Source organism: Mustela lutreola, chromosome 8, assembly GCF_030435805.1.
Source record: "Mustela lutreola isolate mMusLut2 chromosome 8, mMusLut2.pri, whole genome shotgun sequence".
Lineage (NCBI taxonomy): Eukaryota > Metazoa > Chordata > Mammalia > Carnivora > Mustelidae > Mustela > Mustela lutreola.
The window spans coordinates 137,915,478-137,943,030 of record NC_081297.1 but is presented as its reverse complement, the minus strand read 5'-3'; the positions used below and the strand labels follow the sequence as shown (position 1 = coordinate 137,943,030).

General features: G+C 49.3%; 1 protein-coding gene across 6 annotated transcripts in view; it reads left to right on the top strand.

Annotated features, from left to right (window-relative positions):
- LARGE1 (LARGE xylosyl- and glucuronyltransferase 1) overlaps positions 1-27,553 on the top strand; it is a 526,862-nt gene that overhangs the window by 419,490 nt on the left and 79,819 nt on the right. For all 6 annotated transcript variants that reach the window (XM_059186798.1, XM_059186795.1, XM_059186796.1 and 3 more), the window contains 2 exons: positions 23,514-23,626; positions 25,461-25,586. In XM_059186798.1, the coding sequence (XP_059042781.1) occupies positions 23,514-23,626; positions 25,461-25,586 (239 nt within the window). The remainder of the gene's footprint in view (positions 1-23,513; positions 23,627-25,460; positions 25,587-27,553) is intronic.

Here is a 27,553-nt window from a genome sequence, read left to right as displayed (position 1 = left end):
CATTCCTGACCCTGCGGCGTCTGGCCCCGCCCCTAAAATCTAGTGATGCTCAAATCAGAGTCTTCGAGTGTGCCGTTTCAGAATGCCGTCGGATTCTTCCCTCCGTGCCCTTGGAGCTGTGCCTCACTTTAACACGCTTTGGAGCCATGCACCTGGTCCCATTCTCCCGCCTGAGGTCTAGGGTTTGTAGAGCTCCACTAGCCCAGAGAGAAATCGTGGCAAAGTGTGGCATCTCTGGAAGGGAGATGTGTCCAGGCCGCTGGTCCCTAGGCTTCCTTGCACACTCTCTTTCAGCCACACCGGCCTCCAGACTGTGGCCCAGATGCATTCTGACCGCCGGGCCTGGGCCCCCTGCCTGGACTGCTCTTCCTGTTACCGCCTCCCGTGCTCAGCTCAGCTGTCCTCCCCCACCTCGATGGGCTTACTTGGCCATCTTCTCCAAAGGATTTCCTTTCTTCATTGCACTTTTCTTTTTTTAAAGACTTTATTTATTTATCTGAAAGAGAACACAAGAGGAAGGAGGGTCAGAGGGAGAAGAAGACTCCTGCGGAGCAGAGAGCCCGATATGGGACTCCATCCTGAGACTTCAGGATCATGACCTGAGCCAAAGGCAGTCACTTAACCAACTGAGCCACCCACGTGCCCCCGCACTTTTCATCAATGTTAGAAAATAGACATTTTTGATTATTCAACTGCTGCCTGTTGCGGTAGTCAGAAGGGCCCTGAAAGATGCCCATACCCTAGTCTTTGGAGCCTGTGATTCTGTGATGTTACAGTAGCAAAAGAGACTTTGCAGCAATAATCACAGACCTTGAAAGGGAGGAGATTATCCTGGCTTATCCGATGGGCCCAAAATCTAATCACAGGAGTTCTTAAAAGCAGACTCTTCCTCCACCTGTTCCAGGATGGGGAGTTGGAGGGATTCAAAGCTCGAGGAGGAGTCTTCATTGCAGACAGAGAGGACAATGTGACAGGGAAAGCAGGTGGTCTTCAGGAGCTAGCCTGCGTGAGGAAGACGGGTGCTTAGTCCTGCAAGCACAGGGAAAGCTCTCAAATATTTGTTGAGTGAATCAATGAATCCCAGCTTTTGTCACTCCCGCCTTTCCGGACTTGGAAGACAACTCAGAAAGTTGCTGGTGGGAAACAGCCCATGTCCCCAGGTCTTACAGCGTCTGCCCATTCCGTAGGCACACACTCGGCAAGTGGCGGGTGCCTGGCGTCGGGCCCTACACTAGGACCAGAAGCTAAAATCAGGTGTGGCCTCTGCTTGCACCACCATTCCTCCTACCCCACGTGGTCACCACAGACTTAAAGTAGGAGCTTGGGGCAAAATGCAGTGTCGTTGGGTGCTGGGGTGGACGGGTGTGCCCACAGCCCCGGGAGCCCGGGGAAGGCCTGCTTGCATGCAGTGAGAAGAGCATCCCCCAAGAGGACCAGAAGGTGGGGACGTGGGGGTGGACCTTCCAGGCCAAAGGAGCAGGAGCCCCCCAGCCCGGGCACAGAGAACAGCACATAGTTTGGGCCATTAGTTTAGTCGAAGGTGTGACTTCTAGAGTATGTGCCCGGTATACGGGGAGTGGTGAAGGGCCCACGTTCTGACCCCATCAGTGGCCAGACGGTGATCACTTAGGCAAATCCTTTTCTTTTCTTTTCTTTCTTTTTTTTTTTTTTTTTGCCTGACTTTCTTTACTGGTAAGATGGGAGTGTCAGTACCCATTCCGAGGGTGGCTGGAAAGACGAAATGAATGGAGAATGCCTGGTGAATGGGGGAGGGGCACTTGGTAAATGGGGGCTGAGACTCCTGGCAGAGGGGTGCAGAGCGCGGGGGCGGCAGGGAGGCTGGGAGCTTAGGTGGGGCCGGTGCCTGAAGGCTACAGGGCCCATCCAGCATCAGCAGCCTGGGAGGTTTTTAAACAAGACACAGCTTCCCTTGGGACTGTACGGAGAAAGCGAGCCCCCTCCCGCAGCACCTTCTCTCTTTTCGGCGTCCCCATCCATGTCTTGTCCCTGAGCCGAATTCTCATCTCGGTGCTGGGGGCTGCACCCTATTCAGATGTTTTGCAGAAGTGCCCATCTTCAGACCCAGGGCACTTACCCCACCACGTTGCCTTCGGGGGCTCTGGGTTCTCTGTAGTACACTAGCAAGGCAGGCAGGAGAGGGACCCCCGCCGACCGGACCTGATGGGGTGGGGGGCTCTCCTTTCCCTGAGCCCCTAAAGCGTTTTCCCAGCTGCTTCCTGAAAACATGGCGAGATTCCTCATCCCCCGCCCTCCTGAGCAAAAGCCACAGTTCTGGAAGAGTTCCTCTGGATCCCTTTCTTCATCCCCCAGCCCCACCCCCCAGGGCACAGCCTCGCAGGAGAGTGAGTGTGTTTAATTTACGGCTTCCGGAAGCGGACCTTCAGTGCAAGAAGACTTGCTCCCCCGACCTCTCTCGTTCTGAGATCTTCCCCTCCCTCCCCAGCTATTTTCCTTATACGTGATTCTGTTGCCTGGGTAGCTTGGACAGGAATCTCATGGTTTTTCTCCTCTCTTTGCTGAGTAAATCACAAAGAGAAACCAAAAACAAAATTATCCGTGCCCCGGGGTCTTCTCCTGTGAACTGAGAGTAATAATGCTGTCCTAGCCCATTCAGGCTGCTGTCACAGAATCCCAGAGACGGGGTGGCTTATAAATAACACAGATTTACTTCTCACAGTTCCCTAGGCTGGGAAGTCCAAAGTCAGGGGTGTCAGCAGATTTGGGGTCTGGCGTGGACCCCACTTCCTGGCTCATAGATGGCCATCTTTCTGGCTGTGTCTCCCCCCACCCCCATCCCCCACCCCCGTGGCAGAGAAGACAAGGGAGCTCAGTGGTCTGTCTCTTATAAGGGCCTTAATCCCACTCATAAGGGCCCTGCTGTTTGGACCTGATCACCTCCCGAAGCACCCCCGTTCTCATACCGTCTGGGGGAGCACACATTTCAGTCCATCATAAATGCCTTCCCTGGAATGTCACCACATTGCTGGGAAGGTTGAAGGGTGCAGATCTGTAGAGCTGAACAGAGTTACTGGTGCTTCCTAACGTCGATCACCAGCCGTCTCCCACTTGCTTCATGACATATGGCCCCTTGCTTCTCCGGCCCGAGCCCATGTGTAGTCCTCAGCTTCCTTGCAGCCATTCCTCATTGGACCTGCAGCTGGAAAACCTCCTCCCTCATCACCAGGGCTTCCTATGCCTTGATGTTTGAGAGGGCTGTCCGGGATCCAAAAGTCCCAAGTCATGGTACCCCGTCAGGGTGTTTCAGGGCGAAGTGGTGATACTGCTGTAAGGTGTACGCACAGCGTGTATGTATAAAAAGTCCGTATTCGGGCACATAGGGACTTCATAAACTATTCCTTTTTGCAAAACCTGGCACACAGTAGTCCTTTCAGAAAGAGTGGGTCAGTTGCTGGAACATTCCATTACAGCCTCTGCCAGGTGCTAGAAGAGTGCTAGATTACTGCCAAAGAATCGGATCCCTCTGCTTTTATCTTAAACTGCATGTAAAAAAGCATTCAGACAACCACCCACCTCCGCATTTGTTGTAAAGGACAGATGGCATAGGAATGCCGTCATGTACCAGAGCCATGGCTTGGGAGAGCCTGTGGTTAAATTTTCAGGAAATAACCAGGTCTGGCTGTTAGGCACACCTGCTGTTAAAGATCAAGATGGATAAACTTGCCAATATGTAAGTTATTTTCTTAAAAAGGTGTAAGTACTCAGGGCGCCTGGATGGCTCAGTGGGTTAAAAAGGTATAAGTACTCAAAAGTCAGTACTTCCTAATCATTTCACTGTTACGTGTGTTGGGAAGGTTATTTACATCTGCTGTGTTGAGATGGTAGAGACCCTGTATTGGGATGTGCCACCACCTGGTCTCTTCCCCGACCTCACCCCACCCGTGACACAGTGGTCCTCGGTTGAGATCTGCCACGGTGGGGGTACTCACACCCTGCAAATGGGCAAACACTAAAAATCAGAGCTTTTCTTTTGGAGATGCCATGATCAAGCGTTTACCAGTTCCCCACTGAGAAACAGTACATTCCCTGGTGTTGAACACCGTTAGCGGTTGGCAGTGGATTTGTGACTTTCCTCCTCCTGTTCAATTACTTCTCGTCATGCACACACCTCCTCTTTAATTGTTAGGTGCTCTACCTACTTGAAAATACGAAGCTGGGTCTCTTTCTGCGTCGGTACATAAAGTTGTGTTTTCTTTTGAAGAGCTGCATGGTTTTTCCATTTGATGAACATGCCATAATTTATCTCATTTCCTAATTAATGGGTATTTTTAGATGCTGGGCTCTCCCCCATCATTTACAAACAACAACACCTCCCATAAAACATCCTTTAGATTTATTTCATTTGCCTATGCAAGTAGTTGTACGCGATGAATTTTATGCCAACATTTAGAGATATTTTAAATTTTTACAGATTAGAAAATGCTAAATGTATTGGTCAGTTGAAATCAGAGCTAATTTTTAAAAGTAAAGTTGTGAAAAATCGACCACGTATGTGTGCTTTATTTTCTGTGCTGGGAGCCCAGTCTGTATCTTGCAGGAGACTCAGTATCTGGCAGAGTAGCTATTTTTTTTTTTTTAAGATTTTATTTATTTATTTGACAGAGAGAAATCACAAGTAGATGGAGAGGCAGGCAGAGAGAGAGAGAGGGAAGCAGGCTCTCCGCCGAGCAGAGAGCCCGACGCGGGACTCGATCCCAGGACCCTGAGATCACGACCCGAGCCGAAGGCAGCGGCTTAACCCACTGAGCCACCCAGGCGCCCCCAGAGTAGCTATTTAATAGGAACTTGGTATGGGCTGAATGTACCCTGTCCCCACATTCAGCTGTTGAAGCCTTAACCTCACGTGGTGGAATTCGGAGGAGATGGGGCTTTTGAGTGATAATTAGGTTCCGATGAAGTCAAGAGGGCGGGACCCTCATGGCAGGGTTGGTGCTCTAATAAGAGACACCAGAAGGCTCGCTCCAGTTCCCTCTCCCTCTCTCCTTTCCTCCACCTTCCATGGGAGGACACAGCGGAAAAAGCCCTCTAGGAGCCAGGGGGAGAACCCTCACCAGGAAGCAGTCTTGCCAGCCATTCTGCCTGGATCTTGGACTTCTAGCCTCCAGAACTGTGAGGAAATAAATGCCCATGGCTTAAGCCACCCAGTCTGTAGCCTTCTAATCCAAAACCTAATTGTAGCTTTCTTTAATTCAGGAAGATGGTCTCCAACTAAGAGGCCCAAGCTCAGTCTTTAAAGCCCTAAATCGCAAACCAGTGGCCCAGAGGAGCAGAGCCCTTTCCTTACTGTGGGTCACTTTGCCTCGCTCTGGCATTTCCACACCGGGGCTAAGTGTATTGACTGGGCCTATTCATGGACACGAGGGGTGGTCATTTTCTGAAAGTCTCTGCCCTGCTCTGGAAGCCCACGGAACGTCAGCTCTTCCTCGGTCCCGCACTCAGGTCTTAGCAAGAGCTAGCAGGAGCTGTGACCCAGACACCTGTGTTGTTTAGTTGTAGAGGAAGGGAAGGAAGGGAGGTTAGGACCCTAAATCTTCCTGCCATCAAGAAAATAATCTGGCATTCACGCCGTGCACGGTTTCCTTGAAGACATACTTCTGGTGGGAGGCATCTGATTTCCTTGAGGCCTCTCAGGTGCACGGTACCCATCTCTTTGGGTCAGTTCAGGCTTCACTGCTCTAGCTCACATAATCCCCATTTCAAAGAGGAGCCGATGGAGGTGCCAAAGGCATAGCTGACTGCAGAATTAGCAGAGCCAGTAAACGACAGAGCCCCGTGCTTGAGCCTGCTTTTGAGTCTTCTCTCTGGCCTTCAATGCTTGAGATTGATAGAACAGTTCCTGGGGGAGATGGTCCAGCCCCTTCCCCAATAACACAACAGGACAGCCGGAGACCATCTTATACCCTTGTGCCATCTGTGTCTCTCGGGCCACGTGTCAGGTTAGTATCGCCCGCTAACGATCAGTCAGCATTTACTCTGTGCCCAGCCCCTTGCTCAGTGCATTTCGTGCTTTATCTCATTTCCTTCTCACGACATCCTTTATAAATTTGCACGGTTATTCAAAATCTCGCTTTAGAAGAGGACTTCAGAGTCCTAGCCGCACATTGAATCCCCTGGGGGAGATCTTAAGCACCCCGATGTCCAGGGCTCACCTCAAACCAGTTAGAAGCTCTGATGCGGGAGTCGGAGAGTTCCTTGTGTTAACTGTGTGAGATGATGGAAGTGCTAATTATCTAGATCTTGGTGATCATTCTCAGTGTCTGTGAGTATCGAATCATCCCATCGAATGCCTTATGTCCACACAAGTATATGTCAATCTCTCAATAATGTTAAACATTTAAAAACCCAGAAACAGTTACCAAAGATTATAATGCCTAAGTGCCCGATGGAGAAAGTTCTTGGACTACAGGGAAGAGGGGGGCGTGGAGATGCACCCCCAGTGGTTTATTTGCACCCCCGTCATTGCCTGGTTTATGACCCATTACCCTGTTCCTTCCCCGGGACTGACAGATCCCAGCCAGTGACATTAGAAAGAGAGACCGGCCTCCCAGTCTTCCTGTTTCCTTGAAAGCCGTTGCTGTCATTCCCCTTTATGCTGAAACGTGCCCCCGCATGCTGCCGAGCCCTCAGTCGCCAGATGTCCGCGTAGACCATATTTGACATTTCCACCCAGCAGGTCGGTTGTATTTTAATCAGAGCGGCACGGAAGATCCTGAATGGGGTAGCAGGGTCCTCGGGGACTGTTCCAAGTGAAGGCCATCGCAACTCGAACAGTTATCCCAGAGAAATCCCCATCTCTTGGCAGATGTCGCTGCTGCCCTGCGGCAGGCTCAGTTTATGGGGCTCCCATGAGTCCAGCCTGGCCCCAGGGGCCCTGCACAGCACAGACAAGCTCATCTTCCAGTATACTCCACGGAGGCAACAAAAGGAAAAGAAAACACGGCCCTTGTCTTCAGCAAACCTAGGCTTAAATTGGAGTGGCCGGGCGAATATACTGAGGAAACGTTTATTTCTCAGTCTTCTTCTGACTACTTGGTGTCTGCCTATGTTTAACTGTGAACAGTGGCGAGAGAGGCTGCCCAGTCGAGCCACCACCTGTTTTGGTTTGTCTCTAACTAGCAATGTGGTTTTTTTGTTTTGGGGTTTTTTTTTACATTTTTAAATAACTGAGGGGAAAAAATGAAAAAAGATGAGTACATTTTGTGGCATGTAAAAATCACATGGAGTTCCAGTTCCAGGGTCTCTGAAAGTGTAGCTTAGGATGACTGTCCGCCCTTAAAAGCCACACACACGCTGATCCCCAACCTCCTGCCACGGAGCTCATACACCTGTGGTCCTCCTTGGTTATCTCTGATGACTAAGGATCACCCCGGCTAATCACTCGCAGGTACAGCTTTTGCTGCACGTCCCCTCCCCCCACTTAAGCCGGGAATGCATTTCTGGGGAGAAATTTCTGTCTGCATTAAATAGATCCTTAAAAGGATCATGCACTCCTTCCTTCTTTCTGTTTCATTGAACGCTGGAAACGTTATCAAGGGAAGAACATTCATCACTCTCACCCGAAAGCTTGGACCGGGGTAATTTTGCACTTTTTTTTTTTTTAAATGATCAACACCACAACAAAGCTGGATTAAGTTCTCTCTTCTTTCTCCCCAGCATTCAGTGTGTACCCCACTAATCCAATTTATAGGAAATCCTCTCCGGTGAACAGGACAGCCTGCGGGTTTGCCCACATCGGGCTGGCAGAGAACAGATAGGCTCATTCATTAGTGTGGGTTCACACCCCAAAGGGTTACTGTGGCCTTCTGCCTGCTGGAGTCGCTTTGCTGTAGATACGGGCCTTTGTATGCCCATGGGAATAATGTTAATAGTGCTGGCTCCCATTTATCGAGCACTTGTTATGAACGTGGTATTTCGAATGGATTATTATCTTGTTTAACTATCACAGCAGCCCGGGAGGCAGGCACTCCTTGCTGTTTCCGTAGTAGATGAGCTGCTCGGGGTCTCCGCACTTGTGGCTGCTTCTGCCTGATTGCTCCCCCCATATCGGCATGCCCTGCTCTCTGGCCTCCTGCAGGTCTTTGTTTAAAGATCACCTTCTGAAGAGACGCCTCTGCCGACCATCCATTTAAAATTTCAACAGATGCCCCTCCCGGGCACCCCTGATCTCCTATCCTGCTTCATTGTTATCATCAGGTGGCACACTGTACACCCAGCCTTTGTATTGCCTTTTCTCTCAGCATATCGGCTCTGTGAGGATAGTGGCTTCTGTTTTCTGAAGGGGTTCGGGGACATAGACTCTCAACAGACCGTGGTTGAACGAAAATATAGATGTAATATCACTGTAAACCATCTTACAGACTAGTAAAGAGAAATTCAGAGAAATTAGCGAACATGCCCCAGCTTATGTGGAAAGCAGAATTAACCCACACCTCGGACCCTCAAGTCATTACGGTGCTGCACTGCCAGCTCCTGGCCAAACCCAGCTCCTTCTAGAAGTGTGGTTGTGCTAGGAAATAAGAACTGCTGCCCAGGCCGTTAAGAGGCTGCCTCGAAGTCAGCTTCAGGGTAACAGGGATGCACGTTAATGGAGGGACCCTCTCTGGGTCCTCCCCTGCCCTAGACACTGTGCTGGTTGAAATGCCACGCTTCAGGGCTCAGCGCAATGCCCAGGCAGATCATTATGATGGGCAGACCTGCTGTGTGTCACAGACTGTTGGAACCCAGGGCTGGGGGGGGGGGGGCAGAGGGGGGCAGGCAGACACGTGGCTGCCCTCAGGAGCTCATGGTGTGTGGCACAAAGCATGTGTGATGATTTTTCTGTATCTGATGACTGTGGATCTTAAAGTCACAGGCGTAGACTGGGTCGTGGGGGGATTTTTGGCAGCCATTCTGCCTACGAGGCATATCCAACATCATCTCGTCAACAACATCCTGGGAAACACATGGTTTTGGGAGCCAGACGGAACTAGGTTTGACTCTGCATGCCTACTTACTAGCTTCTTAGTGAGTTCCAACTTTTCTGGGATGTTACAAGGAGTAGAGGTAATGGACATGCCTAGCACAGCACCTGGAGTGTGGTAGGGGTCTGGTAGCAGGCTTAGCCACCCTGGTGAGTTACCAGTGTTGTCATTTCTTATCATTCAGCTTCTGGACAGTGAATCCAGTGCCCACAGGTCAATAGGAAGGACTTAGTTTGGGTCTCCCCCAGGTAATAACAATAGCTCTTTATTTAATGAAGACTACCCTGTGTGTTAGTCACTGCACTGAGTGTTTTAGGACAATAATCCTATGAGTCATTATGAAAACCCATTTTACAGAAGAGTAGACTGAGCCACAGAGCAGTAATGAAGTTACTCTACTTGTCCCAGGTCACACAGCTGAGCCAGGAACCATGGAGCTAACCTGTAGATTGATGTTGGGACCCTTACTCTACATCCTTATGATGGAGTCCCCACTTGGAAGTAATCCAAGTGGGAGGCTTGAGAGCCATTGCTCTGGAAAGAACCAGAAAGTACCAAAGCCTGAGCCAAGAGACTCGCACAAGGTTCCTGACCTTGGGCCCCTGAGCTCAGCTCTCTGCATCTTGCTTCCCTCCTCTAGAAAATAAAGGGATTGCTCTCGATGTTGTCCAAGGCTCCTTCCCACTCCAGGAGCCTCTCATTCTGGGAAATGGCTCTTTCATTCGGCACCCTGCAGCTCTTCCAGAGTCCGCACACTGTGCCCTTAGAGTTGGACCTTGGTTGAGATCCCAGCTTTGCCACTCGCTAGCTGTATGGCCTCTCTGAGCCTCGGTTTCCTAATTTGCAAGCTGAGCAGAATCATCCCATTTGCATGGAGCAGTCCAGGGAATTGAAGGATTGTAGTATACAGGTAATAGAATCTCATCGGGTGATTTAAGGTGTTCCAGGGAAGGGACCGTTTATGGGGTGAGTGGACCGCACCGGAAGTATCAACAGGGATGTTGGGACACCAGAGACTCGCAGAAGCAGCAAGCTGGTACCATTTCTGGACCAAGAAACATGTGTCAGTTTCTCAGGGCTGCCGTCACGAAGTACCGTGGTTGGCTGGCTTAGCAGACACACGGTTTCTTACAATTCTGGAGGCTGGAGGTCTATGGTCAAGCTGTCTGCAGGGTTGGTTTCTTCTGAGGCCTTTCTCCTGGGCCCACAGTGACCATCTTCTCCTCTGTACCTGTCCAGATTTCCTCCTCTTGGAAAGACACCAGTCATCCTGGGTCAGGGTCCAGCCCGATGATCTCATTTTCACCTAACACCTCTTTGAAGAGCTTCTCCCCCAATCTGTTCCCACACCAAGGCACTTGGATGTCATGTGAATTTGGCGGGGGGGAGGACAGACACATCTCAGCCCTCCCAGGAAGCAAAGGGAAGAGAGAATGCGGCTTGCGTGCAGTGAGAGCTGGAGCCATGGCCACCAAGCAGAGGCAGAAGCAGGAGGGAACACAGGCCTGGCGGGAAGCACTGCCCAAACTGGAGAGGGCCTGGGAAGGAGACCCCCTCTCTTGCCTCCCACCCTCCAGCCTCTGGCTGATGCTTCCAGCCAAGAAGCAGCCCCCCGGGATCCCAGGTAATTCCGTGTGCATGTCGCAGGGCACACAGAAGGGCAGAGAGTGGTGCCGGAGCGGACAGACAGAGGGGACGGTCACCTGGCTCGTGAGAAACACTCCGGAACTGCTCCTTCTTTCCAGGCAGAGGGAAGAGAGCGAGGAAGGGGGCTGTGGGCCCTCCCGACCTCACCGGTTCTTGTGAAGTCCTCGCCTTTTCTTGGAGCACATGAACGGGTGAAGCATAGAGAGAGGCACAGTGCACTCTTCCACGTGGACGCACTTTGTTTCCGTTCGAAATCGCAAAAAAGCATCTCGCGCTCTCTGCGGCCCATTAGCTCCGCCTTCAGCCAGGCTCTAGCCCGCGGCGTTCCGCCGGTCAGAACCGCTGGGCCAGCCCCGTTGTCTCACCCTTCTTGGTAAGCAAATGAGATAGCCTCTGGTGCAGTGCAGCATCTAGCCGGACTGGTAGGGAGAGGCAGGCTCATTGTTGGTTAAAAAAAGAAAAATTAAAATCTCCATGCCAACAGGCTGGTCAGCAGGTCTGACTCCTATTCATTCTTTTTCTGTACCTGCTGAAATGTCACAGGGGCTCCAGAGCCCCCAGGCAGGCTGTGGTGCTGTCCTCGGCTCTTGTACCTGCGCTGGCTTTTCTAAGCTTCATAATATGCTCAGTTTTGTTCACTGGTGAGTTTAAGACCCACGTCTTGGATTCTCTATAGGCCTTCCCATGGGCATCTCTTTAAAATACTTCTTTTTGCTGGCAGAGCTCGGCTGGAGAGTCTTTAATGACCACCGGGAGGACAGTGGCCTAGGCACGGTCAGAATGTCTCTGTTCAGTATCTGTCATCTCCTTCTGTCTGGTGGCCTGGCCACGAGAGCCTGTCTCGTCTCAGAGCTGGTCTGACAACACACGCTTCTCCTGGTGGGTTTTCTGCATGGCGGGAGATGTGAAACTGCAGACCAGCCAGCGTGGTTTCTCTCTTGGGCTTTTCTTATCACTTGTTGTCTAAAATGGGCAGAATCACTTACCTTCTCCAACTTAATGATTGTCTGAAAAATGGCAATCTTAGGTTTGGCCTGAGACAGCAGCTCAGGGCGCTCGAGGATCGAGTGGATTTGGGGTCTGGGCGCTGTGTCCGTTTCTTCGGGCTGCCCTAACAAAGTGCCCCAGACTATGTGGCTTCTGGTTTATTCTTCATGGTCCTCAATGCTCAGAGTCCAAACCCAGGTCTTGGCGGGGCCATGCTCCCTCCTGAGATTCTCGAGAGCCATCTCTCCCTGCCTCTCCCTGCTCTGTCAGCACCAGGCAGTCCTTACTGAGGCTGCGTCACGCCAGCATCTGCCTGGTCTTCCCCGATCTCCCTTCTGCCTCTGTTTCCCCGTCGTCTCATCAGGGCCTCTTCTGATCACTGGACTAGGGCTCATCCCTATTTAGTGACGCTCATCTTAACTTGATTATATCTGCAGAGACCCTATTTCCCAACAAGGTCCTGTTCACAGGTAAGAGGGTAGGACTCAGACATACCTTTCTGGGGGAACTCAGTTCAACCCACAACAGTGCTTTTCCTCTGCTTCTGAACTGCAGAGTGCTCTCTGGTTAAGAAGACCTTCTTGCCTATAGAATCTCCTAGGGTCTGTGCATCTGACCAGGAATTATCCCCCTCATATTGGCCCAGGACTCTAGAAGGACCAGGGAGAATAAGAGGGGTTTAAAGAGAGTGGTTGGAGAGAAGTGGGGAGCAGAGGACAAAGAGAAAGCCCAGGGGAAGGGTGGGGGTCCTGGGGAGCCTCGAGTGTTGTTTATTTTGTGCTAGTTCTCTCTGAGCCAGGCCTTTCGGAGACTCCGTTTTCTCAGAAAGATGAGGATGGGGTGGAGGCTTGGATTCGATAACCTTCTGAGGTTTCTTCTAGCTTAATCTTTAATTCCACAAAACTAGCAGCGCGGGCAGAGAGCACGGCCCACCCAGGGAAGTCCAGCCAGCTCTGAGCAGTGAGTCTGTCAGTGCAGATCTGGACAAGCAGCCAGCTTCAGGACCCACAGTCCTTCGCTTCAAAAGTGGGCAGAGAGGACAGCTGGGTGGCCCAGTTGGTTAAGCGTCTGACTCTTGGTTTCAGCTCAGGTCATGAGCTCAGGGTGGTGAGGTCGGGCCCCACACTTAGCATGGAGTCGGCTTGAGAGTCTCGCTCCCTTTCCGCTGCCCCTCCCATTTGTGCTTACTCTCTATCCAAAAGAAATAATTATTCTTTAAAAAATAAATAAAAGTGGGCAGTAAAAAAAAAAAAAGATAATTTTACATGACAGGAAGGCAGAATTAGCTAACACTACTCTAGGAATTATATCATGATACAGAACAATATCAAATAACTCATTGTATCCCTCAGACTTACGCAATGTCATATGTCAGGTATATCTCCAAAATAAGTGGGCAGAGAAATCGATCAAGAACTTCTATAGAGCCGCAAGAAGAAGACAAGCGATCCAACAACAACAGCAAGAAATGAACGAAAACTTGAACAGGAAGTTCCCAAAAGAGGGTACCTACATGGGCAGTGAACCCCTAAAATGTGTTGAGCTTCATTAGTCATTAAAAAATGCAAATTACAGTCCATAATACAATACCACTGTGTATCTACCGCAAGGTTGAAAACGCGAAGAGATGGGCCCTTATCTAGCGGGAGTTAGTTGTAGGAGTGTGGATCCGTGAGAACTCTCACGCCTAAGGACTGAGAACATAAAGAGGAGGAGGAACCACTTTACAGGATGTGCTTGGGCTGAACATATGTACTCCCTGAGACCCAGAAATTGACACAATGCCAAGAGAGATGGTTAGAACTTTCACAACTGTAAAAGCCCAAATGCCCATCATCAGTGTCATATATAATGATATATATATGATAAATATATAATTGGTAGCATTCACATTATAGGTAATTATACAGCATTAAGGGAACAAACTCTTACATGCAATGACATGACTGCATTTCTCAGGCATTGTTCTGAGCCAAAAGGCCAGTCATCAAAAGTGTATGATTCAATTTATATACAATTCAGAAACTGATTAAACTACACGAGGATCTCAGAATTTGGCAAAATGGCAAGATGACAGGCATGTGTGTGGTTGTAAGGGGCCATGCTGGTCTGTTAGTGCTGTTCTGTTTCCTCACCTGGGCTCTGGCTACAGCAGTGAGTTGACTTTCTGAAGATTCATCAAGCGGTGTACTTAGGGTCTCTGCCCTTTTCGGCATGTATAGTACACTTCAATGAAAAGCTTCTTATAAAATCACAAACATGAAAACGCTCTGTGGGTCTTGGTTAAGAAATGGTCACCAGTCACCAAACCCTTCACATTCATAGCCATATCACAGTCTCGGCCAAATATTCTGTCCAGGGACAGATAGATCTTTGAGCCAAGCCTGCCCACCCAGAACACGCCCACGGCACCTCCCGACTCTGTGTGCGGGGACCACTCGGGTTGTCCCACCTCCATGTGTCTGGTGCCTGGTGCATGGAAGTTCCTTGCTAAATACTAATTGAGTGGATGAGTGAGTGAGCAAATGACCACCAGCCTTTTGTAAGGTCTCAGCAGCCCTTTGTTCCCCATCCGCACTCACTTTCAAAAATCCCAGTAAATTCAGGCTTCGGGTGGGAGGATTTTCGTTTCTTCTCTCTGTCTGCCCAAGAGCTTTTGGAAAGGAAAAGATTTAAAAAACAAAAAGTCGAAGCTTTTAATTTATATGATCAAAAATGAGTCCCAGGTAAAATCAGCGGGAGATTTTAAATTAAGTGGTTTTTAATAAACTCACCTTCTGTCGGGTCACACACAAGAAGAGAGCTCTAGCACTTCAAAGCGGGAGAGAGGAGAGTGGCGATTTCGAGGGTCATTTTCGTGAATGTTTCCAGGATGAAAGCCCACACGGTCCCTGGAGCCGCTGGGATGGAAGTACACACAGTGCCCACTTCAGCCTTTGTTTCTCTGGTTCAAACCAGCAAAACCACAGGACACGCTGAAGGACTAGGGAAACAGATTTGTATCTTCATGTGTGGGCCCTTGGAGTGCAGGAAGAGAGCCAAGAAAATGCAGACAGGAGCCAGCATGGACTCAGAGCAAAGGAAAAGCAATATCCTACAGATGCCTGGGGGAAAGGGGAGAAGAGGTCCTGGTAAATAAATCTGGGAAATACTGGATCCAGTAGCCCCCTTTGGGATTCACTGTGCACACCGGTACAGCCAACTCTGTTTAAAGCCAGCGTGTCCTAAACTTAATTTCCTGACTTAATGCTGTTTCCCATACACCTGTTGTAACGCACTGTGGTTTAGCGTGTGTGTGGCCACTGTGAGTTTAGGAACAGAGGATTAGTCTGAAACCTGCTCTGATCTCATCTGAAGTGGGCACAGAGCCTCCGTTTCCCCTCCTGAACTAAGGAAGCACGGGGTTTGGGTTGACCAGGCGGGTTTGAGCCATTCTCTTTAGCTTGAATGGAAGCATGTTGCATGGAAAGAAACAATGGTAGACTTCCTCTGAAACAGAAGGCTTTTGTGACGTCGAAGAACACCCCAGGAGGTGGTATGACGTGCCCAGGACCTCACTGAGCGGGCTCAGACAGACGCAGAGAGAAGAGGCTCTCCGAGCCACACAGGAGAGAGATGACACGTTCACTCTGAAACACTGTGCTGATCGCCGTCACTCTTGGTTGGCAGCCAGTCACCCATGCCCTTGGGGACCGGATCATGCCCCCACCTGTGCAGAAGCCCTCCCATTCCTGGCTCTCGTGTATCACTTGGTTCTCCCCATAAGTTTTCAGGCAAGCAAACCAGTGATGGCCTGTGGTCTCCAGGCAGTCCTTCAAGCATGTACTTTTGTTTTTCCAAGAGCTACCTGAGTTGTTCGGGCTTGAGGCCACAGCTGTAATGAGTTCTCGCCGTATCTAGTCTCGAGCGTGTACGCAGACACACGCACACACCCAGTTTTCACCCACACTAGACAATTTTAATGTGACCGCCGTTTAATTTTCATGTTTTTTGAGAAGAGGGGGGACATGGTCATGACCTTCTAAAGGCTGCCAGGACCTGCTAGGCGGCAGCGTGGCATGGGTGAAAGGTCACAGATCAGAGAGCAAGACTAATTTTGCCCCTCGCTGCTATGCGTGAGCCTTGTCTCTCCATCCGTCAGATGGGGATCACTCCGTCCACCCTGCAGGTTTGTCCTCAGACTCGGAGGGCCTTTAAGGAGGGCAAGAGGTGCTGGAGAAATGGCGAGTGCTACCAACACCGTCACCGTCTTCCATTTCTTCTCCTTGCATTCCCATCGGTAAGAACCAGTATCTGGCTCGTCTTCAAAAGCATTCTTCCCTCCCTCCTCTCTCCGTAGACACCTACTTTTCTTTCCCTGCCATCTTGGCTCCCGAGCCATTGCTACATACTCCGTTTGGAAAACAGAAGCATTGCGGTCTGATCCCACAGATGACATGCCCTACCGCTGGACCAGATGTTCACAGGAGAAGCCTTTGATTTTTAATTTATTTATTCATTGATTTATTTAGTGCCGGTCTCTTAGGCTCGCAGCACAACAGCTGAAGGTAAAGCCCTGCCAGCCCCGTGCCTCCCAGCCAGCCCCGCTGGGAGTCCCTGTCGCAGCGAAGGCATGCTGCCTGTGTGCAGAGCGCTGGCCGCTGGGGCCAAGGGCTCTCCCCACGCTCCCAGACCCCCCACAGCAAGTAGGGAAATGGACCACGCAGCAGCAGAGGCCAGGCAAAGGCCAAAGTCAAGCCTTTTTTCCTGGCACCACCGTCCCACTGACAGCAGGAGGGCTTAGTGTCAGAGTCTGACTCCTGGGCAAGCATTGCAAAGCCAAATCCGTGTCATTTCAGCTCGAAAGGGCCCGAATTCAGAAGGGGCCGTTTGCATCATTTTAACCCGCAGGCACTTAAAAAGCTGGCTCCCACATGGCTTGCGTGCACACACTCTGTACTCGTTCTGGTGGGAAATTGCGCAAGTGGAGTGAGGGATAATTAGACACCTTAATGAGCAAATGTATAGTTTCTGTAACTGTTATTTATAAGCTTTTATGTACCACTTCATATTTTCAGAGGCCTTTACAATCATTAATTAGGCTATCTCCCCAACACCATAGGAGGGAGGCCAAGAAACAGCCAGAGTTCTGTTTCTCCCGAAAATGTTGTTTTTCGGCTTTTGTACAATCTGCATGCAAACTGCTAACCTTTGAGGAAACGAGCAGAGTCTCTCACTCGTGCCTGTCTGTGTGATTTTATGTAATGGCGTGTGCTGACACCTTAGTGGCTTAGGAACATCCTTGATGCTTGTAATTTCACTTGGGGTAGATATTCTTTCCTTTATTTAATGTTTTTTTCTTCTTGTGGATCCTATCACTTAAGAATCCTGAGGGACCTCCTAATCATGCCGGCTGTGACACCGTAAGCTGCCTCTTTGACAGAAGACTGGGAAGGAATGTGGTCTTGCCCCAGTATTTCTGAATTTTTAAGTGTCCTAGGCATTCCACACACAAGGGTATTTTAAAGACTTTTAGAAAGATGCGTGAATTCAGGCTGGCAAGTGAATTACTGGGTATGCATATTGATTATTGATTAATTATTTCTCAGTTCAACCACATTGAGCACTGTGCCTGCTGTTCTAGATACTTCTTAATATTGTTGGATTTTTTAATTTGAGGTAGAAAAGAACAATCATGGCATATACCAGATACTTTTAAAGATATGCTTTTTTTTTTAAGTCCTCATAATTGGGACATCTGGGTGGCTCCGTCGTTTGGGCGTCTGCCTGACTCAGGTCATGATCTCAGGGTCCTGGGATCGAGTCTCACGCTGTGCTCCCTGCTCAGCGGGGAGCCTGCTTCTCCCTCTGCCTGACGCTCCCTGCTGCTTGAGCTCTCTCACTCTCTCTCTGTCAAATAGAAAAATAAAATCTTTTAAAAATAATAAAAATAGAGTCCTCGTGATCATGTTGAAGTTAATGTGGGATTGTCCCCAAATTACAGAGAAGGAACTGGGGCTCAGAATCCTGATGACTTTTCTCAAGAGATATTGCTGGTGAGAGAAAACAGAGCTTCTGTTTTCAAGTCCACGTGGAAAAACTTGGGGTATCCACGTTAAATACAGCTTCCACTTCTGTGATGGTTACAGAAACACCTGTCTTCCCAGAATCTGTTCTACGGCCTCAGCACGAGGATGTGGGGACATTTATTGTACAAATAACCTGTGGTTAATTACAGATTTATGAGCAAAGACAAACATTTTCACCTGTGCTAGACAATTTTATGTGGCCACTTTTTAATTTTCATCTTTTGGGCGAAGAGGGGGAAATGAGTCATTACCTTTTAAGGTGTGCTGTTCAGACGTGTTGGCAAATCTTCTCTGCCTGATAGATGTGCACAGCCCTGGCGGGATGCGCCTGTCTGACCCGACCTTCACGTAGGTGATACTCTGCACCCTTTAGCTTTCAGGTCGGACACCATTTATTTCAGGAAGCTTTTCCCTAATGCTTCCCACCACACTCAATCACAGCCTGATTCCGTACCAGCTCCTGTGCTTCTTTTTTTTTTTTTTTTTTTTTTTTTTTAATTTATTTAACAGACAGAGATCACAGGTAGGCAGAGAGGCAGGCGGGGGGGTGGGGGAAGCAGGCTCCCCGCTCAGCAGAGAGCCCAATGTGGGACTCGATCCCAGGACCCCGGGACCATGACCTGAGCCGAAGGCAGAGGCTTAACCCACTGAGCCACCCAGGCGCCCCAGCTCCGGTGCTTCTTACCCTGTCACAGTGTTTGTATTTTCTGGGTTACCCCCTCCCTTCCCCATTAGGTCTTGCTCCATAAGAGCAAGGACTGTATTTTACAAATCATGACATCACCAGCTAACCCAGTGAGTAATAGGAGGTCCTCAAAACACAATTGTACATGAATTCTAGAAGAAATAACTTCTGAATGCATGATGAGAGACCAGACAGGGGCCCCACTGGTTTATTGGATATGTCAAGAGAAGTCCACATCTGACCAGGTGGTAGGTCCTGGGAGCCCTGTTTCCCATCAGTTCCTGTTGGCCTGCATTGGCCAAATCCACGTTTGGCACTCATGCTTACCACGAGGCAGCCCTTCAAAACATCAAGACAGGGCACCTGGTTGACTCAATCAGTAGAGCATGCAACTCTTGGTTTTGGGGTTATATGTTCAAGCCCTGCATTGGGTATATAGATAACTTAAAAATAAAATCTTAAAAAACAAAAAAAGGCATTGAGACATATATCCCATAGACCCTACTGGCACAGGGAGGATGCAGCCTTCATGTTCTAAAATTGAAGGATGAAGACCCTTTCCCCGCCCAGTCTGGGAAAAGGCACTAACCGTGACCCTGAAGAGTCACCTTCTTAGCACCTCACTTCCCACAGCTGTCCAAAAGCGATGATAATGAGCAGCCTGTCTCCTTTCTAAGATGTTATGGAGTCAGAAGAGGATAAATGTGGAAGCTCTTGAATGCGGAAGCTGGCAGTGGAGTTCATAAGCTTTGTAATCTGCTTCTCATGAGTTTTTTGTTTCGTTTGGGATTCTAATTGACTCAGGGAATGGACAGTAATATATTTAGCCAACCTTCTGGGATTCTAAAGAGAAAACCAAACTGCGTATTCGCTCGTCAAGTTTGCAGAGAAAGACCTAGTGAAATGGCAAGATGCCATCATGCCAGTTTTGCTGGAAGGAATGGTCTGTTGGAAAGAAAAACGGTAAATCGTGGCAAGATGGGCCTGCTATGCCCGGCTAAGGAATTACCACTTGTTCTTTAGACTGCCTGAGATCTGAGAGGCCTCTGAGCCTGTGAAGCGACCTGAGCACCATTTTAGGTTGGCTTTTCTGAAACAGATTCCACTGTGGTCCCTCTCTTGCTCAAAATCCTTCAGTAGCTCCCAGGTGCCCTGGGCAGGACTTTCTAACCTGTGTGGCATATGTGGGTGACAGATGTGCCAAAATGGTGATCCCTTCAGCCGTGGGGGCCCCTGAATGGGACCCGGAGCAGCCAGACCCTCTGAATGAGCCCTTCCAGTCACAAGTAAGTTAGAAGGACATCATTTTCTGTGTAAGAAGTGACACGAAAATGCTTGGAAAGCATCTCTTTTTGAGAGCTACGAGCCCTTCCTGATGCATCCCCTGTTCACTTGCTCGGGATCGCCTCCTGACATTTGCCCCAAAGAGCTCTAGTTCAGCCATCCCACCATCACACACCCCAGTTCCCGCATGCGCCGTCCTGCTGCTCTGCCTTTGTCTTCAGATGTCCCTACCTCGTCTGCCTGACCTGGTCCTCGCCCTGGATCCTGGCTACTGAGGCCTCCCTCCGCGTTCCCTAAATGAACAGTGCTTGTCCTCAGTGTGCACCTGAATCGCGATGGCTTGCGTGTCTTTTGTGGCTGGGTCTGGCCAAGACTGAATGTTCTCCATCCAGTTGAATTAATATTTTGAATGAAACCCATGAAATCGGGAAAAGTAGGGATGAGTAACACACACAAGTCTATTTCCGTTGTTGACACAGCGTAGGTGCTCAATAAATTACTGGATGGTTCAGTAGAGGAAGAGACGCAGAAGCCGCTCACATGTGGAATCCGTAGGACACCATGATGGTCTCAACGTAAGAGAGGAGGACGACGGAGAAGTTCGAGATGTTTTAGGGCAAACAGCACCCCCAACATGGCAATCCTTACAGCTTTGGAGACTGGACCCCAGCTAACTTCTCAGACGTGCGCCCCATAGGTCAGGATTAGGATGTCTACTGCAGCATTGCTTATAATAGGAGAAACCCAGAAAGCAGCCAAAATGTCGTTGGGTCGGGAAATACATAAATAACCTGTGGTCTCTTCATACAATGAGTAAAGTGATGGCAACGAATAGACTAGATATTGAAATTTTCACCTGCTTTTAAGTCTTAAAGACATAAAATTGGGTGAGAGGAGAAATTAGAATGTAAGGGAGACACTCTGAGACAAAGCCCCATAGCTTGTTGATTAATACATGCGTAGAGAATAAAACTAAACGCATGCGTGGAAGGGAAACCCAGCCACCTCGGGGTAGTGGTTACCCTTGGGAAAGGGAGAGCCCGAGTAAGATGAAGGAGCTTTTGATTTATCTGTCATGTTGTATTATTCACAGCAAATGTGGCAGTGTATTTCTCATTTATTAGACTGGAGTGGTGGGTATTTGTCATTTTAGTTTCAAGAATTTTCTGTTGTTTTGGAAGAGTTCATGCTTTTAAAAAATTAACATCACAGGGGTGCCTGGGTGGTTGAGTGGGTTAAAGCCTTGGCCTTCAGCTCAGGTCATGATCCCAGGGTTCTGGGATGGAGCCCCGCATCGGGCTCTCTGCTCAGCGGGGAGCCTGCTCCCCACCCCCCGCCTGCCTCTCTGCCTACTTGTGATCTCTGTCTAATAAATAAATTTTTTAAAAATTAACATCACACAACGGAAAAGGCTGGGGGACCAGGAGAATAAGCCTGTGTTTCTGCATTTAGGCTCCTGTTCTAGACACCCACCTCTGTTCAAGGAGTCTGGCACGCAGGGTGGGGTCACATCGGCCACAGAGGACTTGCCAAGCCTTAACACCATTTAAAGGCATCAATTCTCAGTTCAGTCCCCTGAGACTGATAGATCTATCGACATCTCTAGGGACTCCAGAATGTGCATTAATCCCTTCCATCACTGCGTATGGCTTCCACCCTCTCCCCATTTTCTCTGTGTATGAGAGCATCTCCCCAACCTAATTAGATTTAGTTTCTGCAGTGAGATTTAAGGAAATTCTCTTATGTGTTTGACTGGGATAGATATTCTTGAATACCTCACTGTGTTCTCTTGCTATGTAACTTCGTAAATTTTTATTTTCTTTTCTTTGTCCCAGAAAGAAGCAAGTAGCGAGCTTATGGTGAATTTCATTATTTCTAAAACTGCTTCTGTGAACAAAGTCAGTGGTGTGCTAGAGCTAGCTGGCACTGACTTGGGGTGTTGGTGGGGGTGGGGGGAAGACACGTCAATTGTGTGCATTTCTTCCCAACTGGGTGTTCGGGACATCACATACGTAGCTTGAAATCAGCCATGGTGGGAGTATTTATTCTATGGGAATCAGCAAATGCTACCAATCAAGTTTTAATTTTTTCCCCTTGGAGAGCCTGTAATCAGATATTTGCTAGCCTACCCCTGAGGGGCATAACCGCTTTCTGAGTTGCACAGGGCAAGTAGCATTTTCCTTACTTTACACATACAGAAACCAAAAGTCACGAAAGGAAAAAGTCTTGGCCTGAGTCACAGGACTCCAGTGCTGGGGCTCTGGGATCTCTTGTGTAGATGAAGAAGCAGTGGCTTTAGAGCCAGCCAACTCTGAGTTCGAATCTGCTAGAGCTTCTTTGATACTGTGAATTGTTCAAGTGTCTGAATCAACCCCTCAGTTTCCCTACCTACAAAATAAGGATGATGACATCCAGCCTGTAGTGATGTTGTGAGCATTGAGTGAAAAGACATGGGCAGAACCTAGCAAACCGCAAAGGAGATATGCAAAAAAGGTAATTTGAGCTTTTGACTTATGGGTTTAGATCTGCGTATTACCCCAGGCTGACCATTATCATGTACATTTTTTGTTTTTGTTTTTGTTTTTTAATTTCAGTTTTACTGGACCAAACCACTTGGATGAAATGGTGACTTTATTTTTTTCTTCACATACGTACCACTGGAATCGGTTTTTTAAAAAAGCCTCAGAGTTGACATTTATGTGGGATTTGGGGGTTCAGATTCTTTCCAAAAATGTTAGCGATATATGTACCAGGTATCAACTAAGATCATTCGTCATCTCCTGGAGTTTTCTTCACCGGCCATTCTGCTGAGCTAAGCATACTGGGTAGGATTGATTCGGGGGCCCATGGGTGCTACAGTTCCATCCACCAAATTAACTGCAGTGGCCTGCAGGGAAATTCTCCTGGCTCCTCGTGTTCCCTGCTCTGGGCACTCTCTGCAGGTTCCGACTGCCCTGGGAGTGACCATGCTTCTGAGTCATCCAGCAAAGCCAAAATCTGCTTTCCTTTTTAGACTGTCACTAGTTAATTTTTGCCTGAGTCATAAATTTCAGATTTTTTTCTAATATTTAAAAAAAATAACAGAAAGGTATACAATGACAATTTCTCTCGCTACACAGCGCCCAGGTCCCTCCCCATGAAAACTAAAAAAAACAAAACAAAAATGGAGCTCATCAGCGTCAGCACTGCCTTCACCGTAGCTTACACCTGTGTTGGTTGTGGGGACCAGAGAAGACTTTGGAAGTCAGGAGCGCTGGAACAAGCGTGTATGGCTTGTCAATAAATGCAAAGTCAATTGGCCAGACTTACCTAGAATAAAATTGCAGGAGAGCTGCTCTTTATCTATAAAGATAAACGGGTGCAGATTGTACAAACAGCTTCCTTCAACTAAATCTAGGAAGGTTGTCCTATCTCTGGGGGAAAAAGAAAAGTAGGAAGGAACCTAATGCTTATAGGGAATGGAGTACATCGCAGGTGCAATATTATGCTCTTTTTAAAATGAGTGTGGCCAAATAGCATGACATAATTGTAATTATACCCTTTTAACCACCTTTATGTGTTCAGTTCAGAAGCAGTAAGTACATTCGCATGGTTGCGCAACTATCCCCACCATCCCATCTCCAGAAAGTGCTAGGCTGTTTTGTCCATCTCACTTAGTGTTTGCAACAGCCTTTGAGGCCGCTGTAACGTTCTCTGTCCAGTGAGGATATTGCAGAGAGAACGCGTCCCTCCCAGAGCCTGGGATGGAACCCAGCTGTGTTCACTTCCAGACCGTGGACAGCATGTGCCTGGCTCTGTGTCTCACCGTTGCTTTTCCCTCTTCCATCCTCTGCTGTTGCCCAGGAGTGATCCTGCTACTTCTGGACAAGCTGCGGAAGATGAAGTGGGAGCAGATGTGGCGGCTGACTGCAGAGAGGGAGCTCATGGGCATGTTGTCCACCTCCTTAGCTGACCAGGTGAGTGGCCAGCCTAGAAGGTAGAGTTATTCCTAAGCAGCCTTGTACTGTTTCTCAAAGAAGCCTGAAAGTTGTTGGGTCTGGACAATTTTCCCACCCATTATGTGACCGTGCCCTGGGTTCGATCTGCCTGGTGCTTGCCTAAGTCAACAGCCAAGTTTGTCTGTGAAGTCATCTGTCCATTCGGCAGCCTTTCACTACATGCTCTAAGTGTGAGGGACGATGTTCAGAACTAGGATTGCAGAGATGATGAAGGATACAGTCCTTGGCCTCAGAGAGCTCAGTTTATTGAAGCAGACCAGTAAGTAAATGACAGTCAGATATGCTAAGAGGAGGTCGCTCTCTCCATCTGGGTGCGGGGTGTGTAGCTCCTGCTACTTAGGACCCCAGAAAACCACAGCTTATTTCCCAGACAAGATTTCATTTTGCTTTTCTCACTTCTACAGCAACACCTTTTCTTGAGAACCTGTGCTATCACCCGCGCATTTAAATGGAAGGGACAAATCTAAATTCCTGGCTGAAATAACTGGCTTCTAATCTAGGCAATCGGAAAAATCCATGCGCTCCACCAGACCATTCATCAAAGTCCCATGTCTCATTTTTGCTGGGAAGTGTGGGTGCCCAAGCCTCTGACCTTGGCCCTGCCAGGGTCACACATTTAGACTTGGCATTCCCTGTGGTGTAGCAGGCCATGTTGAAATGGAGACAACACTTCTCTGGGTCCTCTGCATCTTTACCCTTTCCTGTTCACCCAAAAAGCAAGCCCACTCCCATGTTTTTCCTCCGTGTTCAATGGTCTGATTCACCGTATTTTTGCCAAGTTTTCTAATGCAGAGGAAGCAAGAAACTCTACAGGGTTACTTTGCTCTTATTTATTTTATTATTATTATTATTATTATTATTATTATTATTATTATTATTATTGGCATTGTTATTCAGTATTTCCGAAGCAGCCAGAAACTAATTTCCTTTTTCAAACATGAGATCCGGTATAATGCATGAGTTAAAAATTACCCAGGTAGCTGTTTTTAACCTGAGGGGAAAACTGTCCTCCGTCATCGTATTTTAAGTCAGGTCACAGTGACTCAAGTGTGTCCCCGAAAGCTAGCAACTGCATGTTCCTGTCCAATGAGGATAGTTTATCCAGGTATCTCCTCCTGCGAAGGCACATAATTCACCTCCCGGCACCACCTGTCAGCAGCTAGTTAATAAGTACGGCCTGGTGCAGCGAGAGCTTGGAGAAAAGCCCAAAAGAAGGAAAGCCTCCCTAGAAAAGTCGGAGTTGGATCTGGAGGTGGGGAGTGTGGAGTCGGGCACCGTGGCCTACAGGAAAACAAGGTGCATCCATCATTGAGTCCGCGAGAAGCCCCAGGAAGTGCTGCTAAAACAGAATCTGTAATTTGTCTCAGCCCCTGAATGAGCAGAGCCACTTGTCATCATGCAGTTTCCTCTCCTGGAGGCTTGGGATGGATGACACAGGGCTCCTCGATAAGGTGGGAAGAGGGGCAGAAAAGTGACTTCATTTAACATCTGCCGGCTCGGGGTGGGGGAAAAGACACTCGCTGTCTGCTCCCACATCCACTTGCCTTCTGGGGACCAGTGGAGCCCATGGGTCTCGAGTCAGTGTGGGACATTCCCCTGTCTCTGTCCAAACACAGCTGCTTGGGTCTAGGGGTGGGAGATGCCAGGAGAATGCCCACCGTGCAAGCCAGCGTGGGTCCTGAGCGGGAGGTTCAGGAGAGTCCCTTGCCCAGGAGCTGCTCTGTACCTCGAGAGCTGGCATCGTAGGTGAGACCCGTCTGACTCTTGTCGCTGTCTGGCTTTTCTCCCCCAGGATATTTTCAACGCTGTCATTAAACAGAACCCCTTCCTCGTGTATCAGCTCCCCTGCTTCTGGAACGTGCAGCTGTCGGACCACACCCGCTCTGAGCAGTGCTACAGGGATGTGTCAGATCTGAAGGTAGAGGAAGGCCAGGCTGCCGTGGGGGCGGGGCCAGGCTGCCGTGGGGGCGGGGCCAGGCTGCCGTGGGGCGGGGCCAGGCTGCCGTGGGGGCGGGGCAGCCCCTCGGAGGAGGAGGGGTCCCGCGCATGTGAGTGTGGCCCGAAGCCTGCTGGGGAGGACGCTTCTGCAGAACGAATGGTTCTGAGTTTTGTGTGCTGTGTGCTGAGAGAGATAAGGGCGTAGAAGAGCAGAAAGAATGTGCCTCTCTCCTTTTTTTCTTTGTCCTTCTTGTGTGGGCTTTCTGGAAAGCATGAGGCCTCCCTGCATAAGAACCAACCTGCCTGGTTACCCTTGCCACCTGCCGCTGGCTGTGTGGGTTCTTATCAGCTCCCCAAATTCAGTCATTTAATTCAAACGAAAACAGTTCTGGAGGAACTCCTCTGTGCCAGGTGTCACAGATAGAATCACATCCTTCCTACGTTTAAGTCATTCGTGGCCAGAGGAAAGAGACTGGTGAGGAAAGGCACGTGAGCACGCCTCCGGGGTGCTGTGGCCGCCAGTGGGGGAAGGCACCAGTCCGCATGTCTCAGTCCACCTCATACAGCAGTGACTTCTCAGTCCACCTCACGCAGCAGTGACGGTGGCAAAAAGCCTTCATCTTTGGTCTGTAGGTACCATAGTGGTAGGGCCCAGAAGTAACCGGCTCGAACCATGGAAACCTGAGTAAGATAGAAGGGCCCACAGTGCCTCCCTGCAGCCCCCCGGCTGAATACAGACAGGCCATTAGGTGACCCACCTCAGAATATCCGTAAGCCCTAGCTGACCAATGGGTACTGAAACCTGGACCCAGGTACCAAAGAAGGAGAGTTCGGTACGTCCCTGTAGCTCCTCATCTTCCCGCTTGACTACAGCCCCCACTGCTGCCCCCCCCCCTCCCCCCCCGGCAGACAGCCTCTGCTCTGCGTCCTACCTGCCAGCCGCTCCCCAAAGTGTATTCAGGAAACTTCTATCTCCTTTGTTCCACCTCTGGTGAATCCTTTAACCGCCCGTGCCCCCAGTCACCCCCCTGATCAGGTGGCCCCCATTTGGTGGCCCCCCTGTCCCATCGGGAGGACCCATATTTGATGGCCTTTGGGCCCCACCCCCCACAATGAAGAAGACAGTGTGTACGAGTTCTCTGCTGCCCTAGTTAATGATGCAGAACAAGCTGCCCTAGGAGTGGCTTCAGTCAACCACCATTTATGTAGCTGAGGAGTCTGTAGGTAGGCTGGCTGGCTATCTGATTTTCACTGGCTTAACCAAGTGTCTGCGGTCAGCTTTAGATCCAGTGGTTGATGGCTGGGACACCTGGGCCCTCCTCCAGTATCTGCCATGTCCCAGGAGCAGGCCAGCCTGCTCATTCCCATGGCAAAGCCAAGTGGGAGAGGAAGTCTTGGTGCTTGCAAGGAAAGCCGGAGTCCTTGATGCTAGTATCCTGTTGGCTGAGCCCCGAGTTAAAGTGTGTGTCAGAATTTTCTGCCTACAGTGAGAGGAGTGAGGAACTGACCTCCACTGGTAAGTGACAGAACAAGGACTTGAACCCAGGCCTGTCTGACAGCAAGTGCGTTTGCCTTTCTGGCTGTGTCAGACAGGAAGTCAGCACACGCAACATAGGGAGCTGACATCATTTCAAATGTATAGCCATTGCCCACGTGACACTGCAGTAACAATCGTTTCAAGTTTTTAAGAGGAAAAAGGAACCCAAACCTTGCTTTCCTAATAAATCTGTCTTTTCCAAGAAGCTTCTGGCCATGTCCACATGTGTGTGTTGCCAAATATTTATGGACCTAATACACATAGAATTTTGTACTCTTCTGTTACCGAGGCATTCCTGTTACTTTAGTTGTTTTCAGATTTTCACAAATATAAACTGTTGTAATGAACAGTCTAAAGTTCACACCTTCCCAGGAGTGAAACGTAGTCAAAAAGAAAGAACTTTTTTTTGT